The sequence below is a fragment of the Sphaerodactylus townsendi genome, linkage group LG05 (genome assembly GCF_021028975.2).
Source record: "Sphaerodactylus townsendi isolate TG3544 linkage group LG05, MPM_Stown_v2.3, whole genome shotgun sequence".
Taxonomy (NCBI): Eukaryota; Metazoa; Chordata; class Lepidosauria; order Squamata; family Sphaerodactylidae; genus Sphaerodactylus; species Sphaerodactylus townsendi.
In genome coordinates, this window is record NC_059429.1 from 42527960 (window position 1) to 42547026 (window position 19067).

A 19067-nucleotide genomic window follows, 5' to 3' on the forward strand; every position below is an offset into this window, starting at 1 on the left:
GCAGGAACATGAGTGGTACAGTATGGTCTGGTGACATACGCTTGGATTCAGCTAGTTGCTCTGACCCTCAGGGGCTTGTGTTTTTCTAACAGCATTCTCTGTCATACGGTTTGCCACTTAATTAAGGGGACTTTCCATACCAACCTGTAGTATGGCATATGGCACTACCATTCAGAGGAAATAAATAGTAAGACATCTCACTGGATATGCTCAAGCTCTGGGTCACTGCTATAGAGAGCATTTTCAAAAGGGTTCTTACTTCTGGCAGCTGCATTTTCTAAGTGACAAGTGATTATGAACACTGCTTGTCAGAATGAGGTAGCCCCCCCCCCCCCCCGAGATATCTTGTCATCAAATGCCAGTTATCTCTGCAAGGAACTCTTACATTAGCTTCCAGAGACTTTTTTGCCACATCCACACACTTGCATGGCAATCATGAGGCAGTTTTAAAAGGTATTTTTACGCCTAGAGAAAATATATATATTTGACAGCTTAGTTTGTCTGATAAAAAACAGCAAACTGTACCTGGCCAATAACTTTTGATTTTAGAGGAGCAGCTGCTTTAAGTAGATTCCTTGTTTGTAAATGCAAGATAAAGTTATGAAGACTGATCTGATGCATGTCTGTTTGGGAGCAAGTCAGGGTTATAATTCAGGATGTTAATTTATAAGGGTAGGCCCAGTCTACCTAGTTATTACTACCCTGGGGTCTCATTTAACTTATTGCTTCTGTTGAAGAAGAGAAAAAGAAGAGGAAGAATGTGGAGTTATACCCTACCTTTCTCTCCTGTAAGGAGTCTCAAATCAGCTTGCAAACTCCTTTTCCCTTCCTCTTCCTACAACAGATACCTTTTGAGGTTGATGGGGCTGAGAGAGTTCCGAGAGAACTGTGACTAGCCCAAGGTAACTTAGCAGGCTTCATATGTAGGAGCAGGGAAACAAATCCAGTTCACCAAATAAGAGCCTACTGCTCAGGTGGAGGAGTGGGGAATCAAGCAGGGTTCTCCAGATTAGAGTCCGCCACTCTTAACCACTACAGTGTGCTGAGTGTCTTGGAGCAACAGAAACAATAGAAATAGTTAGAACATTGCATTTCCATTTGCTTTTTTATTTCTTTTTAATCAAGAGATTCTAGCTTTTGAGAGTTGTGTAAAGTGACTTGAGCGCTCCATGTGATATAGCATGTGAGAGTCAGACTAGGTTCTGGGAGACCTGAGTTCGAATCCTCCCTGTGTTACGAAAGTTTTTACATTCCAAAGTAGCAACTATGCCCTATGTGTTTATGAAGCATGTTTAAGTATGTTCTTAATTTGTCCTTTCTGAAAATGACTTGCAGACAACCCGTGGTGAATTTGACTCCAGCGAGTATGAAGTTAGACGACGGTATCAGGATTTCCTTTGGTTAAAGGGAAAACTTGAAGAAGCACATCCGACATTGATCATTCCTGTAGGTCTAGACTCTTGTTTACAAGCTTGTTTGCTAGCTTGTTTACTTAGGTAGAAAACTGTGATCCACAGTGGAGATAAGGTAGTTGAGGGGAAAATAAACAGCATTACTATTTCTGCAGCTGTATTTATTTAGTTGGTCCTCTAAGCTTGCTTACTATCATATTTAATTTGTGGTGCTGGTTCCCATGAAAATGGCAGAGAACCTAACAGTGCTAGTTTGTGGGAAAATCCAGTGTTGGGAAACCCCCCCCCCATTTTGGCATACCCCCCCAAGAAAGCAATAGATGTAACCCCCCTAACTCCCCCCTCCCACATTTCTGCATTTTATATAGTATTTCCAGTTGTCCCAGCAGCTATGAGGAGCTGATGATGGGTAAAAGCTGGGTGAGGGATGGAGATGAGAGAGAGCAAAAGGAGTGGAAGAATGTGAAAGTGAGTTGCAGGAGTAGGAGCAAGAAGTAAGGGGGTGGAAGAGTGACATTTCCTTCTCCCCCTTTATTTTTCTGTGGAACTCCAATAACAAATCTGACACTGGCTATTTTGATATAAAGCACAATGTTGTGTACAGAATGTATTGTTAATTGCTTCAGTAAACATTGTGTCCTGGGATGGCGGCTGCCTCGGTCTCCAAGGTGGGAGCCACCATCTGGGACTCAGGCGTCCACCCTCCACAGTGCCTGGAGCAGCACAAAGAATGGATGCAGCTACCAACCACAGCCTGAAGAGTTGGGAAAGCTGGCGAGCGCCCCCCCCCCCCCAAACGCCCACACAGCCCTATGGCTGCCGCATGAGCAGTGACAAGAGAGGGGCAAGTGGCAGTGGCCTCAGGAAAGAGAGGCAGGCCACGTGGCGAAGTAGGTGGGCAGGCTCAAATCAGATAAAGAAGGGGGTGGGGAGTGCTTAGGAAGGTTGAGGAGGGTGACAAATATAGTCAAGGAAGGGCAGGCTCATTCTCAGCCTCGTGGCTAGGATTGGATGAGGTGGCTGGGAGGATGAGATGCCCCCTATAAAAGGGAAGGCCAAGGCCAAGGAAGAAGCTGGACTCCTAGTTCCCGGGGCTGAGGAACTGTGTGGCCCATGTGGGAGAGGCAATTGGGGAGCCCTCTTCCCTCACTTCTGAGGCCAAGCCAAAACCCAGGTGAGGCCTGTGGGGGAACAGACAAAGAAAGGTGCCACGTCCAGCACGGGGGGAGGGGCACACATTCAATTATGCATCTCTTCTCTCCTACTTTGTATTTTTCCCTTCCTTAGCCATTGCCTGAAAAATTCATAATGAAAGGAGTTATGGAACGATTCAATGGCAATTTCATTGAGACTCGAAGGAAAGCACTGCATAAATTTTTAAATCGGGTAGTTGATCATCCCACTTTAACTTTTAATGAAGATCTGAAAACTTTCCTTACTGCTCAAGCCTGGGTAAATAAACTCTTGTTACTATTATTGTTATTAGAATGTATGATTTGTCATGAGTCTCCAAAGTAAGTAATGGAGAATTTTAGAATGATATCTGTAAGTATGGCCCAAGTCAGGTAATATTCCCCTCCTGCCCAGTTTATTCTTTGGGGATAGCTGAAGAGCTTACATTAAACTAATTTGTTTCCTTCTCCCTTCTCTATACTTCTCTACATTGATGAATGATTGAGGAGAAAATAGCAAGTTGAGGATTATCTTGTGTTTATTATAAATGTAGGATCTCCTAGCTTGCTCAATCGAGGCTTCATCCCTTCCTAGTATAGTCCAGTGGAATGGTGAATACTGTGCTAAGAAGACATATGTATTTGTTTTTTACAGAATCATAAATGCTGCAGAACTTTTAGAGAACATCACTGTGAAATAACATAACTTCCTAGAAAATTCTGTTTGAGCTTCAAAACCCCAATTGATTACATTGTATGAATCCCCAGAACCCCAAGGAAAACCATTCTCTTGCTAGGTGGTTATTACTGGAATTATGAATGAAACCATATTGGGCAATTTATGGAAGTCCTCAGGGAGTCCAGAGGATGGGATGATGAGGCACAGGTGCCCTCTGTGTGACACCCGTGATGGCCCCATGGAGGGTGGTGGAGTTTCCTTCTTTAGATGATTTGAAATAGAGATCGATTCCCCACTTGCAGAATCGACCTAGGTTCAACCTGGTCCATGAAAGTACTGACCTAGGTCAATTCCACAGTCACTCCCCACAGTAGCCAAGGTCATCATGGCTGGAGCCGTGCTCAGAGGGTGGGATCACCTTGGCGCCTCTTCTCTTCATTCCCGATTGGTTGTTGTCTGCTCTACTCAGCTATCAGATCAAATGGCATCTATCCCTCAGAATGACAAACGTTTTTAACATGCCACCAGAAAGGAGGGAGGGAGGGAGTGTAATTGATTGGCCATTATGTTGCTAGGCGGGAAAAATGTTGCAACTTCATTGCTATCAACAGTGTTTAAATGTGCACTGTTTATATGTATGGCCGTTGCTTCGTGTACTAGAAGGATTTTTTTTTAAAAAAAGTGTGCTTTTCCCTGCTGTGAATCTCCCGTTCTGTGCATTCCCCAAACACTTATCTGTGATTGGCTGAATGGGAGAATCGTGGCGAGGAAGATTCCCCACTTTACCAGCTTCGATCTGAGTTCAATCTAGGTTGGCAGAAAAAACTGTACCTCCCTGGTGGAGTCAGAAATTTAATGGTAAGAAGGGGCAGAGCTGGTACGGACCCGGGTTGAACTCAGCGGATGTGGGGAGTTCCTAGGTCAAACCTAGGTCGATCCTAGGACAATTCCGCAAGTGGGGAATCGACCAGAGGCTGGATGGCCATCTGTTGAGAGTGCCTTGATTGTGTACTCCTGCATGGCCGGGGCTGGATTAGAGGCGCTTGCGGTCCCTTCCAGTTCTATGATTCTATGTACATGTACCGCATGAAAGCAAGATGGAGACTGAAGTGGGGGTGCTTTTACTACATTTTCTTTACATTCGGCATAGACAAAGAAGCATTCATCTACATAAACATTTGTTTTCCTTCCTTAATTTTCAGGAACTTTCCTCTCACAAGAAGCAGGGGCCCGGTTTGTTGAACAGAATGGGACAAACGGTCAAAGCGGTTGCATCCTCAATGCGAGGAGGAGCTGTGAAAAACCGTCCTGGTGTGTTCACAGAAATGAGTGACTACGTGGACGTGTTTAGCCAGAAAATCAGTCTCTTGGACAAAATTTCGCGTAGAGTTTATAAGGAAGAAAAAGGTTGGTAGGAAAGAAAAGCTGAGCACATACAGATCATGATCCTTGGGTTGATCACGTGTTAATTCCAAGTCACTTTTCACTTTCTTCATGGCTCCAGAGCTGTGTCTATCCTGGACACTTGCAAAGAGAAAAGTGCAGAAATTGCTACTACTAGAGAATATCATATGGAGTCCCATGAAGTTGCCTTATTCTAAATCAGACCATTAGTTCATCAAGGTCAGTATTGTCCACCCAGACTGGCAGCTGCTCTCCATGGTTTCAGGATAAGGTCATTCACAGCACCTGCTACCTGATCCTTTCGACTAGAGATGCCAGTGATTGAAGTGGGAACCTCTGGCATGCCAAGCAGATGCTCTGTCACTGAGCTGCTGGCCTGTCCTTTTATTTTCCTATGTGGGCTGGTGGGGGCAGCAAACTATCCCTGTGCAGACAGCAACAGCTGTCTTCTAACTTATTATAGGAGAGCTTTTACACTGCGATCCTAAGTCAGTCTACTCAGATTTCTACTGAAGTCTGCTCTGTGGGGCTTAGTCCCAGAAAGGTGAGCTTAGGATTGCACTGTAAGAGGCTTAAAGGAGAGAAACAGACATTGGGTCTTTTACTCTAGCCGCCGTCTTCCTGCTGTGAGTCCCGGGCTACTCCCTGATGGCAGCAAGAAACCCAGAACTCCAAGCAGAATGATGGTCGTGCTCAATCAAGCACCAGGATACAGCAGCTCCTACCGTAGTCAGAAAAGGCCCCATGTTAAAGAAGAGATGCTGTGTTGAGCGAGGAGGAGCCGCACTGTTGGAAGGAAAAGGTGACTGGCACTTCTGTCAAATAGGACTCAGCTTGCCATTTTGCCAGACCTGCTGCTGCCTGCTTGTTTGACTTCTTGCCATTTGGCCGGCCACCCTAATTGCTTGTGAAGGAGGTAGCTGGTGGCAGCAACCCATACAGCCGCCAGTGGAAGTTCTTTACAGGCATTATTGTAGTAATCATTCAGCAACCCTGTGAGGTGGGTGAGAATTGCTGTCCCAGTATTACAGGTGGGAGACCAAAGCTAGGAGGCTTGCCAAAGGGGAGCCTGTGGCTGAGATGAGGTTTGAACTGGCACCCTCCTGTGTCTCAGCTCATTCTCTGGCACCAGCTCAACTAGTTCCCACTGGCATAAAATGTACCTACTGATTCGTTGGAGAGGGGTATACGCAGCCCTGCTACCATTGTGACTTTATGGTGAGAATTTGCCCGCTGTTCATACAAAAGCCTTAAGAAGTAAGGGCCAAGTTACATGTTGCAGAGGACTTTGTACAGTTGTATGCTGGAAATTCCCAGCTGGCAACTAAGTCCCAGGCATATGTGGCCCAATCTAGATTGTGGCGGTGGCACACGAGGAGAAGAGACTTCAGTCCGTGCCATTATCCCTACATGAAATGGCTCCTGGGAGCTACCATTTGCCCCACTGGGGAAGCTTTCATGTACTGATGTGTAGGCGCCCATATCTTTTTGCAAAAGAGGCAAATAACAGCTTTCTAGTGCCATTTCAGTTCAGAAAGCACTGCAAGGGGTGGGGGTGGGGGTGCTTAAAGCTCTTCTTGCGTGCCAGAGTCCAAGTCCAAATCAGGAACATGTGCACCAGGAAATGGAGTCCCCATTATGAAATTCCAGACTCACATCTTCCTAATGCTATTTCTGTTCAAAAAAACACTGCAAGAGGGGTGCTTAAGGCTCTTCTCCTTGCATCAGGAATATGTGCACCGGGAAATTGAGTCTCCAACTTGGAAATCCAGGCCCACATCTGACCCGGTGTCCTTGTGGTGACCACATGTGACTTTGTAATGAGTGAACTGTTGGTAAGGCAAGTGCGGCTGAGAGTTGGCTTGTTTGCCAGCAAGCATATAGAAGTAGGTGTGTATGTATTGGTTACTTTTAATAAGCGTTGTTAGTGTTAGGAGAGAATGCTGTTTGTTTCAGATTCTAGCCACATGGGGTTATACTCAGAAGCATCTGTGTTTGTGGTTCATAATGAGAAGGTATGAAAAGTAACAATAAAAGCACTTAAAGTGTACTTCTTTTTGGCAATTTAAATGAACATGCTCTCAAACAGGCTTTTGAAATTTGCTGTGAATATTTCTTGGCCCTCAGATGACACCCTTGAGTTTCCAGTCATGCGGATTTATTCCTCAGAATAGTCTATGATGTAAAGCTCTTTTAGTAACTGCCTTCCAAATCCCAAGTATAACATTTTAGCCTGATCCTTGGGTGTCCCTGAGACACTTTATTTCCTGACTGTAAAACATTGCTTTGTGTGTAAGAGCACCAATATAAATGGCTGGGTTGTTTTTTTCAAACAAGCTGTTTTTTGTATTGTCGAAGGCTTTCATGGTCGGATTCAGCTGGTTATGGTGGGTTTTCCAGGCTGTGTAGCCGTGGACTGATGGTCCACCAGACCACGGCCACACAGCCCGGAAAACCCACCAGAACCAAGCTGTTTTTTGTTAAAAAAAATAAAATAAAAATCCCCCATGTATTAATTGCTGGCCTTGAAGTAATCACACCTTTGATTTTCAGTATTCCTCACCAGTGAAATGGGACCATTAATTGTTCATCTATGACCAGGTCTTCAGGGTTCAATATTTGAATCCCTGGTCTGGAGTGGTTTTGGTATTGAATTTGCAAGTCACGACAGTATATTTTTCATACAATGTATTGAGCAATTGTCCCCACTGAACTTCCTTTTTGTGGCTGCATGGGGTTGGTGGACCATGGAACACTCCGGGTTTAAAGCATGACAGGTGATGGGCAGGGAGCTTCACTCCAAGTTCTTAATCCATGTGCAGGAGTTTCAGCTGATAAATATCCCTTTTATTGCTGTGCTGCTCCTGGAAATTCCAGCCTAGCAACCTGCCTGCACTTGTCATAAGTGAGAGAAAATGCAAAGAGGAAAGACTGAGTAGAATATATATCAGCTGAATGTGAAGATAATAACTTCCCAGTGACATTTTGCAGGTCTCGACTTAATGTGTATATATTTAATTTATGTAATCTGTATATTTAATGTACTTTCAATATCCAGCTGACATGAAGCATTGTATATTGATAGATTACGTTCTTAACGTTTTCATTTACGGGGGGAAAAAGGGAGAAGAACATATTCCTCCTTTGGCTGTGTTCTAGAAATCCATTTTAATTTCTTGTCCTGCATGGATTCATTGTTTTAAACTTTATTTTAGAATTCAAGTCATTAATAAGTGTTTTTTTTAAATTTTAAGACTACTTTTATGAATTGAAGGAATACAGCCCAATCCACACGCTTTGGTCTGCTTCTGAAGAAGATCTAGTAGATACCCTGAAAGGGGTTGCCAGCTGCATTGACCAGTGCTCCAAGGCTATGGAGAAACGGATGGCAGTTCTTTCTGAAACCCTGATCCCTACCCTACACGAATACGTGCTCTACAGTGAAACATTGATGGTAAGTTGGTGTAGGTGTGGCACAGTTTTTATGTGCCCCATTTTAAAGGCACAGATTTCATTGCCACATCCTTCAAAGGACTACATTGGCAGTGTCTCAGTTGTGTGGGTGGTGCAGTGTGCAGGGAGCAGTGTTTTCATTCATTTGTTGTCCACCTTTTTCATTGAGACTCAAGGCCAGATTACAGAGTTATCAAACAGCATGATAAAGACCAATGCAATACGTACAATAAACAGTGCAGTAAAACTGGATCGCACAACTACAGGAACAATGCAATGAAAACAGTATAATACATCCAATTAACAGTGCAATATGAGGGGGAGAAAGAAAAAGAGAGGGGGAAAATTTCCTACAATCTCTTCACAGACAATTAAGCTACAATCCAGTTCTCTTTATTAAAATGTGCCCTCCTGAACAATTCCATTTTACTGTCTCCCTATTCCCTTTATAAGAAAATAATGCCTTCCTAAATAGTTCCATTTTATGGCCTGTGACATGTTAGCAGTGAGAGCACCAAAGGGAAGGCCCAAAACAGACACTGGCAGTTGTCAATCATAGCCATTTGCAGGGGCACCTGCAGAAAGCTTTGCTCTGGTTCTGCAGATATGTGGATCCCATTTGTAGACAATGGCCTAGCCCCTGAACTGCACCCCAGCTTTTCTTCCCCCTCCCATACCCTGCAGCACCAGTATGCTATGGTGTCTTTTTTTAAAAAAATGTGATAGTTCATGAATAGAACTTCCATAAACCCAAGAGCCAACATGCCATCTTGCTTGCAAAGGATCCTTCTCTTCTTGCTCAACTATAGCTTCTGTTAGAGTGAAAAGGACCTTAAAGGATCATGGTGCAGAGCTAAAGAGTTTGGGTGTAGTGACTGATTATTGCAGATACCGAATGGGGGAGTGCTGGATTCAAGCCCCCCAACCCCCCGCCAAAGTTGTGAAAAAGAGTAATTCTGGAATGTTTATGCATGCAATTTGATGGTTGGGAGTGCAGTTGAGAGATTATCACTTATTGGGGACATGGGGAGAAAACAGTTGGGCAGAAAACAGTAGGGCAGCAATATTATGTATAAGGTTGCGGGGGCGGGGGGGAAACAGTGATGTTTAGAAGCCAAGCTGCAGTAAAAATTCTGTGCAGAAATGACCCACGTATGTCTCATCAATCTCAATAACTTGCCAGATTTCTATTGTTTGTCATATGTGCTTTGAAAGTTTAGTTTAATAACACTTTGGTTCTTACAGCAATAATGTGGCACCACCCAAAGGAAAATCTATTACTTCATATAATATGAATTTCATTGTACAGCATCACAGTTGGATTAATAGCATGTGCTTTTTTCATGGCCTGCGTGGTCTAAGATCACTCTCATCACCCTGCACTGGGGCACATTGTGAAAGCACTTGTGTATCTTCATCAGACTCATTTATGCGCACTTTAACCTGTTCGTGAAGTAGCTCTCTGATTCTGAAAGCCAGCGTGGTGTAGTGGTTAAGAGCAGGTGGATCCTAATCTGGAGAACTGGGTTTGATTTTCCACTCCACCTGAGTGGCAGATGCTTATCTGGTGAACCAGAAGTGTTTCTACTGGGTGACCTTGGGCTAGTCACAGCCCCACCTACCTCACAAGATGTCTGTTGTGGGGAGAGGAAGGGAAAGGAGCTTGTAAGCCACCTGAGTTTCCTTACAGGAGACAAAGGTGGGGTATAAATCCAAACTCTTTTTCTTCTTCCACATGTAGGTGAGACCCAGTTTATTCATCACTGTACTGTTCTTTATCTCATAGTTTTAAATAGCAAAAGTAGCATGAATGCTGAAGATTGTGGAAGAGGAGAGGCCATAGTCAGTGGGTACCAGTCATGTAAATCATAGGCCATCAAGTTGTTCTATTAGCTTTGAAAGCACTTTGTTGTTACTTGCTTTCTCTTTATATCCTTTCATCACAGTTGAATTTTTCCTGTTCGTAGCTGCATACTGGTACAGTGTGTCCTGAGCATAGGGAGTAATGCTGCCTGCAATAAGGTGTGTCTATATGGGAGAGATAATTTGACTATTGTCAAACTGGTTTTGCAGCTACTAAAGCAAAATTAGAAGTTGAGCCATCATAATAGTACAGAGGACATTGCTCTGGAAATACCGCATTGTGCACAGATTAGCTAATATAGACCCAAGGGGGTGGAGCCGCCCTTAGTTAGCTTCGCCCACCCAGCCCTTGTGCACTAGTGGAGCCAGTCTTGGAGATAAATCACATTTTTCGTTGCATATCTCCATTATCCCCCATGGGAGGTTATTGGGGGGGGGGGGGTTTGATTTGATTTTTTTTCTTTGTAGAGGGCGGGGTGATGCCAAAGCAGCACCATCCCTGCCCGCCAACCTGATCTGGATTGGACTGTTAGAAACTTCGGAATCTCTCTTTTTTGCCATCAAGGCAAGGCAAGGGACATTCAGAGGTGGTTTACCATTCTCTGCTTCTCCACCTTGAACCTAGACTTCCTTGGTAGTCTCCCATCCAAATATTAACCGGGGTGACCCTGCTTAGCTTCCAAGATCTGACAAGATTGGGCTTGACTGGTTATGATGAATCTCTCTTAGGAGGAAAAAAAGGTTGTCACTTGACCCAATGTGAGATTTAATATTGTAAGGGCTCCCCTCATTTTGTACACTTTGTCAGAAATTTTTAGTGGCAGTCTTTGAAAGGGACAATTTTAAAATTTAATTGTTTCCCAAATATGACCACAGAAGCTTCTGCATGAAGTGTAGTGATAGGATGAAAAGAGTAAAGAGCAAAGAGCCGTTCAAAATCTGTTTTTTTTTTCTGCTTTTGTTTTACAAATATTCATACTGTTGCTTTTTAAAAAAAAGAAATCATTTGCTATGTTGGCATGCGGTGAGGGAATTGGGATACTACTGCCCTGTCCCACCTGGTATTTGTATGTTGGAGTTGCATTCACATAGGGCCTATACATCTATAGTTCAGTGTGCATTGCTCAATATGCATAATCATTACTCTGCAAAAATTCTGCTAAAACCCATCTTGTCTGGCCCCTGATTTATCATGACTATATGAATTCCTGAATGTGAGGGCAATGTGGATGTATCTTCCCACCATAGATCAGATTGGAGAACATCTACATTTATAATAATGCCATTTCTAACAGAGACTGCTTTCAGTATTAAGTGCTCAGTTCCTGCAATATTAAAGGAATTGGAGCTCTCTTTTTGGAGCGGGGGAAGCTCTAAAGTTATCACCAAGATAATTTTACTTCAGTACTAGCATGTGAATGCTTGCAAATGCTCCCTCATGTGGTGACAGCTGGTATTTACTGCGTTTGAAAGGCCAGATACTTCATGTCTGTTTACTGAAGTAAGTTGGTTCTTCCTTCTCCATACTCGATCCAGTGCTGATAGCTAATGAAAGCATGTCAAAACCCATGAGAAGGAAACACTTCCAACATGATCCTATCCTTCCTATGAAATTTCTATGTTATTTGAGCTACAGGGAATGGAGTCACAGGAAATGACAGCACATTGACTTGAGAAAGAGTAGGGCTGAAGAAATTGAAGTAGCAACTTGAAGTGAATGGGTGATATTTTTCTCCCCAGGGGACACCATAAAAAAAACTGATGAGAAAAATTCCCTTGTGATGCACAGATCAAAGCAAAAAAAAAAATCCTTTTCGCAAGACAATTTTTACTACAGGGGGAGATCTGTTTGATTCTCCCTAACTTTATCTTCAGCCTTATTAGGCTACATGTGGTATCTACGGAAGGTGGGGGTAGTTACTCTGTACATTAAAGCAACATATGAGGTATTCTTTCCATTCTGGTCCCTCAACTATTGCAATTGCCAGGCTGTGTACTTTGGGGATTAGGGGGCAACATTCCTCTCATATGAGCCTCAGCTGTTTAACTCTCACAGGCTCACCAGCACATTGTGAGGGATCTTATATTCTATGTCAAGCAAGAAAAAACATTGGAACATAAAAATAAAGTCTCAGTATCTATTTCAGTTACTGGGAAACAGAAGGGTGATGAAAATCAGTAGCTTGTAGCTGACCAAATTTGGTTGTGGTGGATTGGATTCAACAGCTGTCTAATCCAACATCCTTCTTCACTGAGGCGAGCATCATCCTTTTTAGGAAGTCCACAAACAAGGCTTCTTAGCAGTATTTCTTTCCTGTTTTTTTTGCCTCTATCTCCACCATTCTGCCTCTGAGCATGGAGATTCTGCTTAGCTTTTGTGGCTTATTTTTGTGATAGATCAGCTTAATTAGGTTTGAATTTGTCTTAATACTCCCTTTTCAGCCACCTCATCCAATGGCTATCATTGCATGGCAGCAGAGCCAATGTTAATAATAGAATCAGTATGATCAAGTACTTTTTGTTCCTAACTTGTCCATTTCAATAGTGTGCTGTCTTATCAACTTTGGCCACATTGTACTGTCGAAGGCTTTCACAGACGGATTCAACTGGTTCTTGTGGGTTTTCCGGGCTGTGTGGCTGTGGTCTGGTAGATCTTGTTCCTAACATTTCACTTGCATCTGTGGCTGGCATCTTCAGAGGTGTATCACAGAGGGAAGTCTATTACACACTGTGTCTAAAGAGAAGGGAATGTTTCTCACTGGACACTGTGTAGCAGACTTCCCTCTGTGATAAACCTCTGAAGATGCCAGCCACAGATGCAGGCGAAACATTAGGAACAAGATCTACCAGACCAGTGCCACACAGCCCAGAAAACCCACAACAATCATTTGTCCACATTGTTTTAAAAAGACATACAATGGAAGCTTTCACTAATATTTGTGTGTGATTTCCCCACTCCCCAAAAAGATTTATCTACATAGAGCTATCCCCTCTAAATCTATGTATTGCTTTACAATTCCAGGGAGTCCTGAAAAGGAGAGATCACATCCAAGCACAGCTTGATTCCAAAGTTGAAGCTTTGTATAATAAAAAGACAGAAGGTGATCTGGTAAGTATATAATATTAAAAATTAAGTGGTATCAAGTTATACGCAGCTTATGGCAACCACTTGAGGGGTTTTCAAGGCAAGAGATGATCAGAGGTGGTGTGCCTTGACTTTCTTCTCTTTAGCAACTCTAGTCTTCCTTGGTAGTTTTACATCCAAGTTATCAATCCTTTACATACTGCATCCTAGCTTGTACAAACAAGGGTGATGGATTATATTGTCTGTATGAATCCCTGTCTCCTCCTATCTGCACAACACAGACCATAGTTATTTGATTCTCCTGGGTCCAGAGTAGATGTCCTTAGGAATTGATGCACCACTACCCCCTCTATCAAAGAGGCATTGTTTCCCAGGCCCAATCAGCCAACCCCCTCTCTCAAGGCGGCATTTACTATTTCCCTGACCCAGCCTGCCAGCAGGTTTAAGAATCCAGAAACGGCAAGGGTTGTATAATCAGGTGGTTGGTCTTGAACATTCAAGAACCCTGTCTACAGTCATAGACTGGGCAAGATGAAAGATATAGAGGGTAGTCTTATATTACTTTACCCAGTTAAGCTTTCTGCTTTTTAAGATGCTTCTTTGTTGATCTTGCTGATGACCCCAGAGCTTTCTTTTCAGGACCTGCCAGTGGTGAACACTCTGAATCCTTACTTGAATGCCCTCTGAACGCACACGTTGAGAATCTACTTGAGGTTGGTCTCCTGACGGATACCTTTATCCTCAGCCAAACAACCTAATATTTAGTATGCTAATGCCCACTTTGTCATTTTATGCGACTGTAACAGGAAAATCTAAACGTTTCAATCCAAACTTGAATTGCAACTTCAGTTGTATTTTAAGGACTATGATTGAATGCAAATTAAATGAGAAGACTTCAGAAGGATCTTTTTAATGGTTATATAAATTAGTCTACTGCTGCTTCTGCGAGCCTGAAGATCTTAATTTGCTTAGAATGTGAGTGCATCAGTATAGTTGCTGATGTAAAAAGGTGACCTTTTAATTTCATGTTTTGAAGCATTTATGCTCTGCTAGTTCTGCAGTAAGCAAGGGTTGTAATTGTAAACTGAAGATACCTTGCACAAACTGAACCTTAGTTGTGGTTCTACTATCTCCTGTTGCTCTTACAAAAGGCTTCTGTTAGAAATTTAATTTTCTTGTGTGTCAGACTCATATACTTCTGAGTCACTGGTTAGATTGCAGGGATATGCTCCCCTTAAGGCTCTGCCTCAATTCAAAACCTCTTAGCTGAGGAATCATCTGCTTTTAAGTGGTACATTCCTTTATTAATCCATGTTTAAATGTACTTTGACATATACATATGGATGCCTTACAGTGTGGGGGATATTGAAGAAATTGTAAGAATTTACAACACTTTACAACATTTTAACTCATTATTAAAAGAAAATGCCATCTTCTAAAACATTTTTCTTTCCTGTTTCATATGGCAGTAACACCTCCCAAAAGCCTCAGAAGGAACAGTGATAGAGTTCTTACTAACACTTGAAGGCAGATTACAATACAACTGTTCAGTCTGTTAGCAAGTTGCTTACAAAATGTGATAGCTTTTGAGTCTAACACAAAAATTCCAAGTAACACAACACAATGCAATAGGGCAGGGATTGAAGAACTGAAGAGGGGGGGAAATCACTATCCCTAATCGGGATAGTACATCTTATCCTGTGAGATCTTGGATGGAAGCTAAGCAGCATTAGCCATGGTTGATTCTCAGATGGGAGACCACCAAGGAATACTAGGGTTGCTACACAGGGACAGGTAGTTGGCAGACCATCTCTGTTTGTCTCTTGTCTTGAAAATCCTACGAGGTTGTCATATTTCCACCATCAATATCCCTAATAGAAGTCTCCCCCTCAGCTGATCCATTATGTCCCAGCTCTGCCTACTTTACAAGAATGCCTTGCAGAACAATTGTGTCGTTCACACTTTGCAAAATGATAGCGGGGTGAGGCCTTCCTAATAACTTCAGGCAGACTGTTGCATGAGGTGGGAGCCTCCACTAAGAATGTGCGTGAATGGGCAGTTGTGATTTTACCTCTTGGTGAGCAGAACATAGCAGAAGAGGTGGTCCTGCAGCTCTGTGGTTCCAATGCCATAAAGGAATTCATAGGTAAGTGTGAGATAAGAATTGACCTGGCTCTCAGCGATTTATTGCATTTTGGTGTGAATTTCCTTGTCCCTTATTATTGCCTTTTGCTTACGATTTATATTAAGCCAGTTTTGATGCTTACAAATTATGCAGGAGCTTTCACGGAGTTTTGTAGATGGGCTACAAAGTACAAACAATAATACATGAATTAAAAAGCATTATAAAAAAGGTCGACCAAAGGGGAGAAAATTATTGCTTGGGGTTATTTTTCATTTTTGTTTTTTGTAGTCCTACAGATGGCATAAGTTTCCTTATGCATACTTTTCCCCAATGAAGCAGAAGCATTAAAAAATGTAAAATTAAAAAAAATTAAAAACATTTAATTTGTATTACTGTTCAGAAGGTACAGGCATTCTGAATGTTTTTTAAAAAGAAATTAATTCCAAAGTGCAAGGAGATCTATGAGAGAGCTGACAGCAACATTAAAATGTGTTTTAATTTACAAAATGAATAAGCCAACATGTTACTGCAATAAAAAGTGAGCTGTTTTATTGGAATAACATTTAGAACTTCTGCTTTAAGTTTGTGAGTCATTTGCTATTTGTTAATTTTAAACATATTTTTAATTGGCGAAGTTCTAAGAAAACTTTTTATTTAACATTTTGGCCTAACACTACAAAAAATACTGAATCTTCTCTTCAGTTACAGTCTTTCCCATTTAAAATAGCTCAGTGCTGTTTTGGAAATAATCAACTATATCTGATTGACTGAAAGAAACATGCCGTCTTAATGCATCTGTCTACCTGCTTGCACTGAACTCAGCTTTTTAAAGGTGTTGTCCTTAAGATCAAGATGAACATCCATGCACTGAGCCAGGAAATTTCAGAAATATTAATGGAAAAGGATAGATGTACTGTAACTGTAAAAGGCAGCTTTAACCCAATACATTACAAATGTCGTGTAATCTAATAAATATATTAATGTAACACTCTGACATTTTTTCCACAAGATGACACCGATATTACAGATGCAACCCTGCAGATATAACAAGGATTGGAGGCTGGATGGGATCAGGGTTAGGTTGTTGGTGTTGTGTCTGGTATTCTTGGATTTCTGCTCCCCATTTGTCCATGAGGCCTTTTGGATGACCTGAAGCCAGTCATACTATCTTAGCCTAATTTGCCTTACAGAGTTGTTGTGAGTACTGGCAGTAGGACCTGATAAAATAAGGAAAGGAGAACCACATATGCTGCTCTGAGCTCTTTAGAGGAAGGGTATTAGATAGATGGCCAGACAGATAGACCAAACTGTCTTGTCACCTCAGCCGTGATCACTGAGGCAGTTTCATACTCAGCAGGAAATTGTTGTGTGAGATACCAAATGGTGCCTAAGCTTTTGCCCTGCATTTGATTCTTGTGTCTGTAAAGGTGGTTGTCACATGTTGACAGATGCCTGTCACACAGCGGTTTCAAAATGTCACTCTCGATTTAGTATGATAATGCATATTTAATACTCAAATGACACTTCAGAGAGTTCCATATTCTTAACATATATTATTTTGTGATTCAAAAAACAGCTCAGTAAGATAATATACCGAGTATTTTACACACATAGTTCTTGTGTGCCTTGGGTGACATCATGAAGATTTTAAATCAGTGAAAGCTTTGTGTGCCTCACACTCATGCAAGCCCTTTTCTCCTCATGGGAAGTAGGGCCAGCTTCAGCATACCTGAAGGTGAGGCAGATGCTGAGGTCCAGGGCTGCAAGAGGTGCCCACAGCCATTTCCTACGGCCTGCCCTGCTGCCCCCCTTTCCTCTATCTGTTCACTTGTGAGGCATCTCATCATCTATGCTGCCATCTGCAGACACTGCTCAGCACCTCTGGGGGAAGGATGTGTAGGTGATGCATGGTGGCAACATTCTCAGCAGCTGTGTTAACCATACTCCTGACCTCATGCACTGCCTAGTGCCATTAAGGGAGAGGTTTGTGGGCCTTGAGAGGGTTTGCAAGGGAGTCAGGGGGAAAAGGCACTATTGGGGATTGAGAGAGAGGCACATGGTCATTCAGGTGGGGGGGGGTGCCATCCAAAAGGCCTAGCAGTCAGAGAGCAGGCACTCTGCCAGAGGACCCCCCTCCTACATGAAATGAGCCCTATTAGATGCAGAATTCCTCTCCACGTTGTTTTCTCCTCCTTAAAGCACCTTGTGGAGCTGCTGCTGGCTCCATTGTGAACATGCAGCCATGTGATTTCACAAAGGGTGTCAGTAGTATTTTACAGGACAGAGATGAAGGCAGCTGACATGTTACTGCCTATACATCCCGGGGGAAGGAGGCCATGTGTGACTCTGGAAAGCACAAAACTCCCCTTGAATGTTTAATTCAAATATCTCATGTGGTTGTTGAACAAACCTTAGGGCTTATGTAGTTGGTCCTAATCTTGTATTCCCGCCCCTTCCCCACTGCTTAGGCCTTCTGTTCAAATTGATCCTAATCTTGTGTCTGCCCATCCCATCCCCCACTATCACCTTTATTGGCTTAAGGCTCTCTAATGAGTTGGTTTCAGAAGCAAGATTCAAGTCCTGATCCATACAAGAGCCTGACACCATGGCCCCTTCTGCACATGCTGAATAATCCACTTTCAATCCACTTTGCAGCTGGATTTTACTGTGCGGAATATCAAAATCCACTTGCAAACGATTGTGAAAGTGGATTATTCTGCATGTGCGGAAGGGGCACATGAGGAGGAAGGGCTTTTTAAAGATACAGGTTTTGAAGATACTGCTGTCTTTGTTGCAGTTCAGACCAGAACCTGGATTTGTTCTGCATTCCTCTTCTCCCCTCCCCCCTGCTTTGAGCAGCCAGTCCAGAAATCTTAACGAGCTCCATGCAACTGCCCGGTTGAACTCGCTCTTAAGAAATGATTGCCAAAAATTATGCTGACAGTGAGTGGCAGGAACTTGAATTCATTGTGAAGAGCATTTTTGCAAGAAAGATGGATTGACAAACATGTTATTAGAACTAATAAAAGGTTACAGTGAGTGGTCCTTGAATGGGACCTCATTTGGTTCTTGCGCAGAGTTCAGCTGTGACTAAATTCAGTGTGAGAAAAGAAAGACTGGCAGTAGGACCTGACATATATCTGATTAGAGACATTGTATAATGTATATGTCAAGCCAAAGCCCATAGTTTGACTGGCTACACATTAGGATTCTGTTTAGCTAGTTCATTCTAGACCAGGATTCCTCAAAAGAGCTCCGAGTGGTGTGCTTTGTTCTACCTTATCTTCACAACAACTGTGTGGAAGTAGGCAAGTCTGAGATAATCCGCCATGTTGCAGTACTGGGGGTTAGTTCAACTAAAGCTGAATTAGAGCAGTTTGCACTAATAAAGGCTGTAGTCACAAAACTGGATATCTTCCACAGACTTAGAAATGCTTTATTATTATATACTTTACTACTATATACAAAGCAAATTCAAGGACATTTAAGCGGCTAGAGACTCTGCGATTGAACACTGTCCAAGTGGAATACTGTGAAATGGTTATATGTGACAGGGTCTGGGAGTACTAATAATATTTTGAGCCAGTGAAGATATGACCAGGTCAGGTAACACTTGGGAGCTGACTAGCTTGATATTATCTACTTCAAACTTGAGAATCTGCAACATACCATAAAGCTTGTGTGTTAGGCGTAGGCTGCTGTATATAGTATTGGTATGACAAAGTATCCTTTTGGAGACTGAGAAACGAGTCCCACATTTTGGTATACTGTACTGATACTGCTTAAGTGTCAGTGGAGATTGAGAGACAAGTCCCATATTCGTGTATAATGTATTGATACTATTTAAATATGATAGTGGAGACTGAAGGAGAAG

The 19067-nt window shown here is 42.5% G+C and overlaps 1 protein-coding gene across 3 annotated transcripts in view; it reads left to right on the plus strand.

Moving 5' to 3' along the window:
• Nucleotides 1–19067, plus strand: part of SNX7 (sorting nexin 7) — a 52667-nt gene that overhangs the window by 15176 nt on the left and 18424 nt on the right. For all 3 annotated transcript variants that reach the window (XM_048497137.1, XM_048497136.1, XM_048497138.1), the window contains exons 3-7: nt 1336–1446; nt 2700–2864; nt 4466–4670; nt 7922–8121; nt 13006–13092. In XM_048497137.1, the coding sequence (XP_048353094.1) occupies nt 1336–1446; nt 2700–2864; nt 4466–4670; nt 7922–8121; nt 13006–13092 (768 nt within the window). The remainder of the gene's footprint in view (nt 1–1335; nt 1447–2699; nt 2865–4465; nt 4671–7921; nt 8122–13005; nt 13093–19067) is intronic.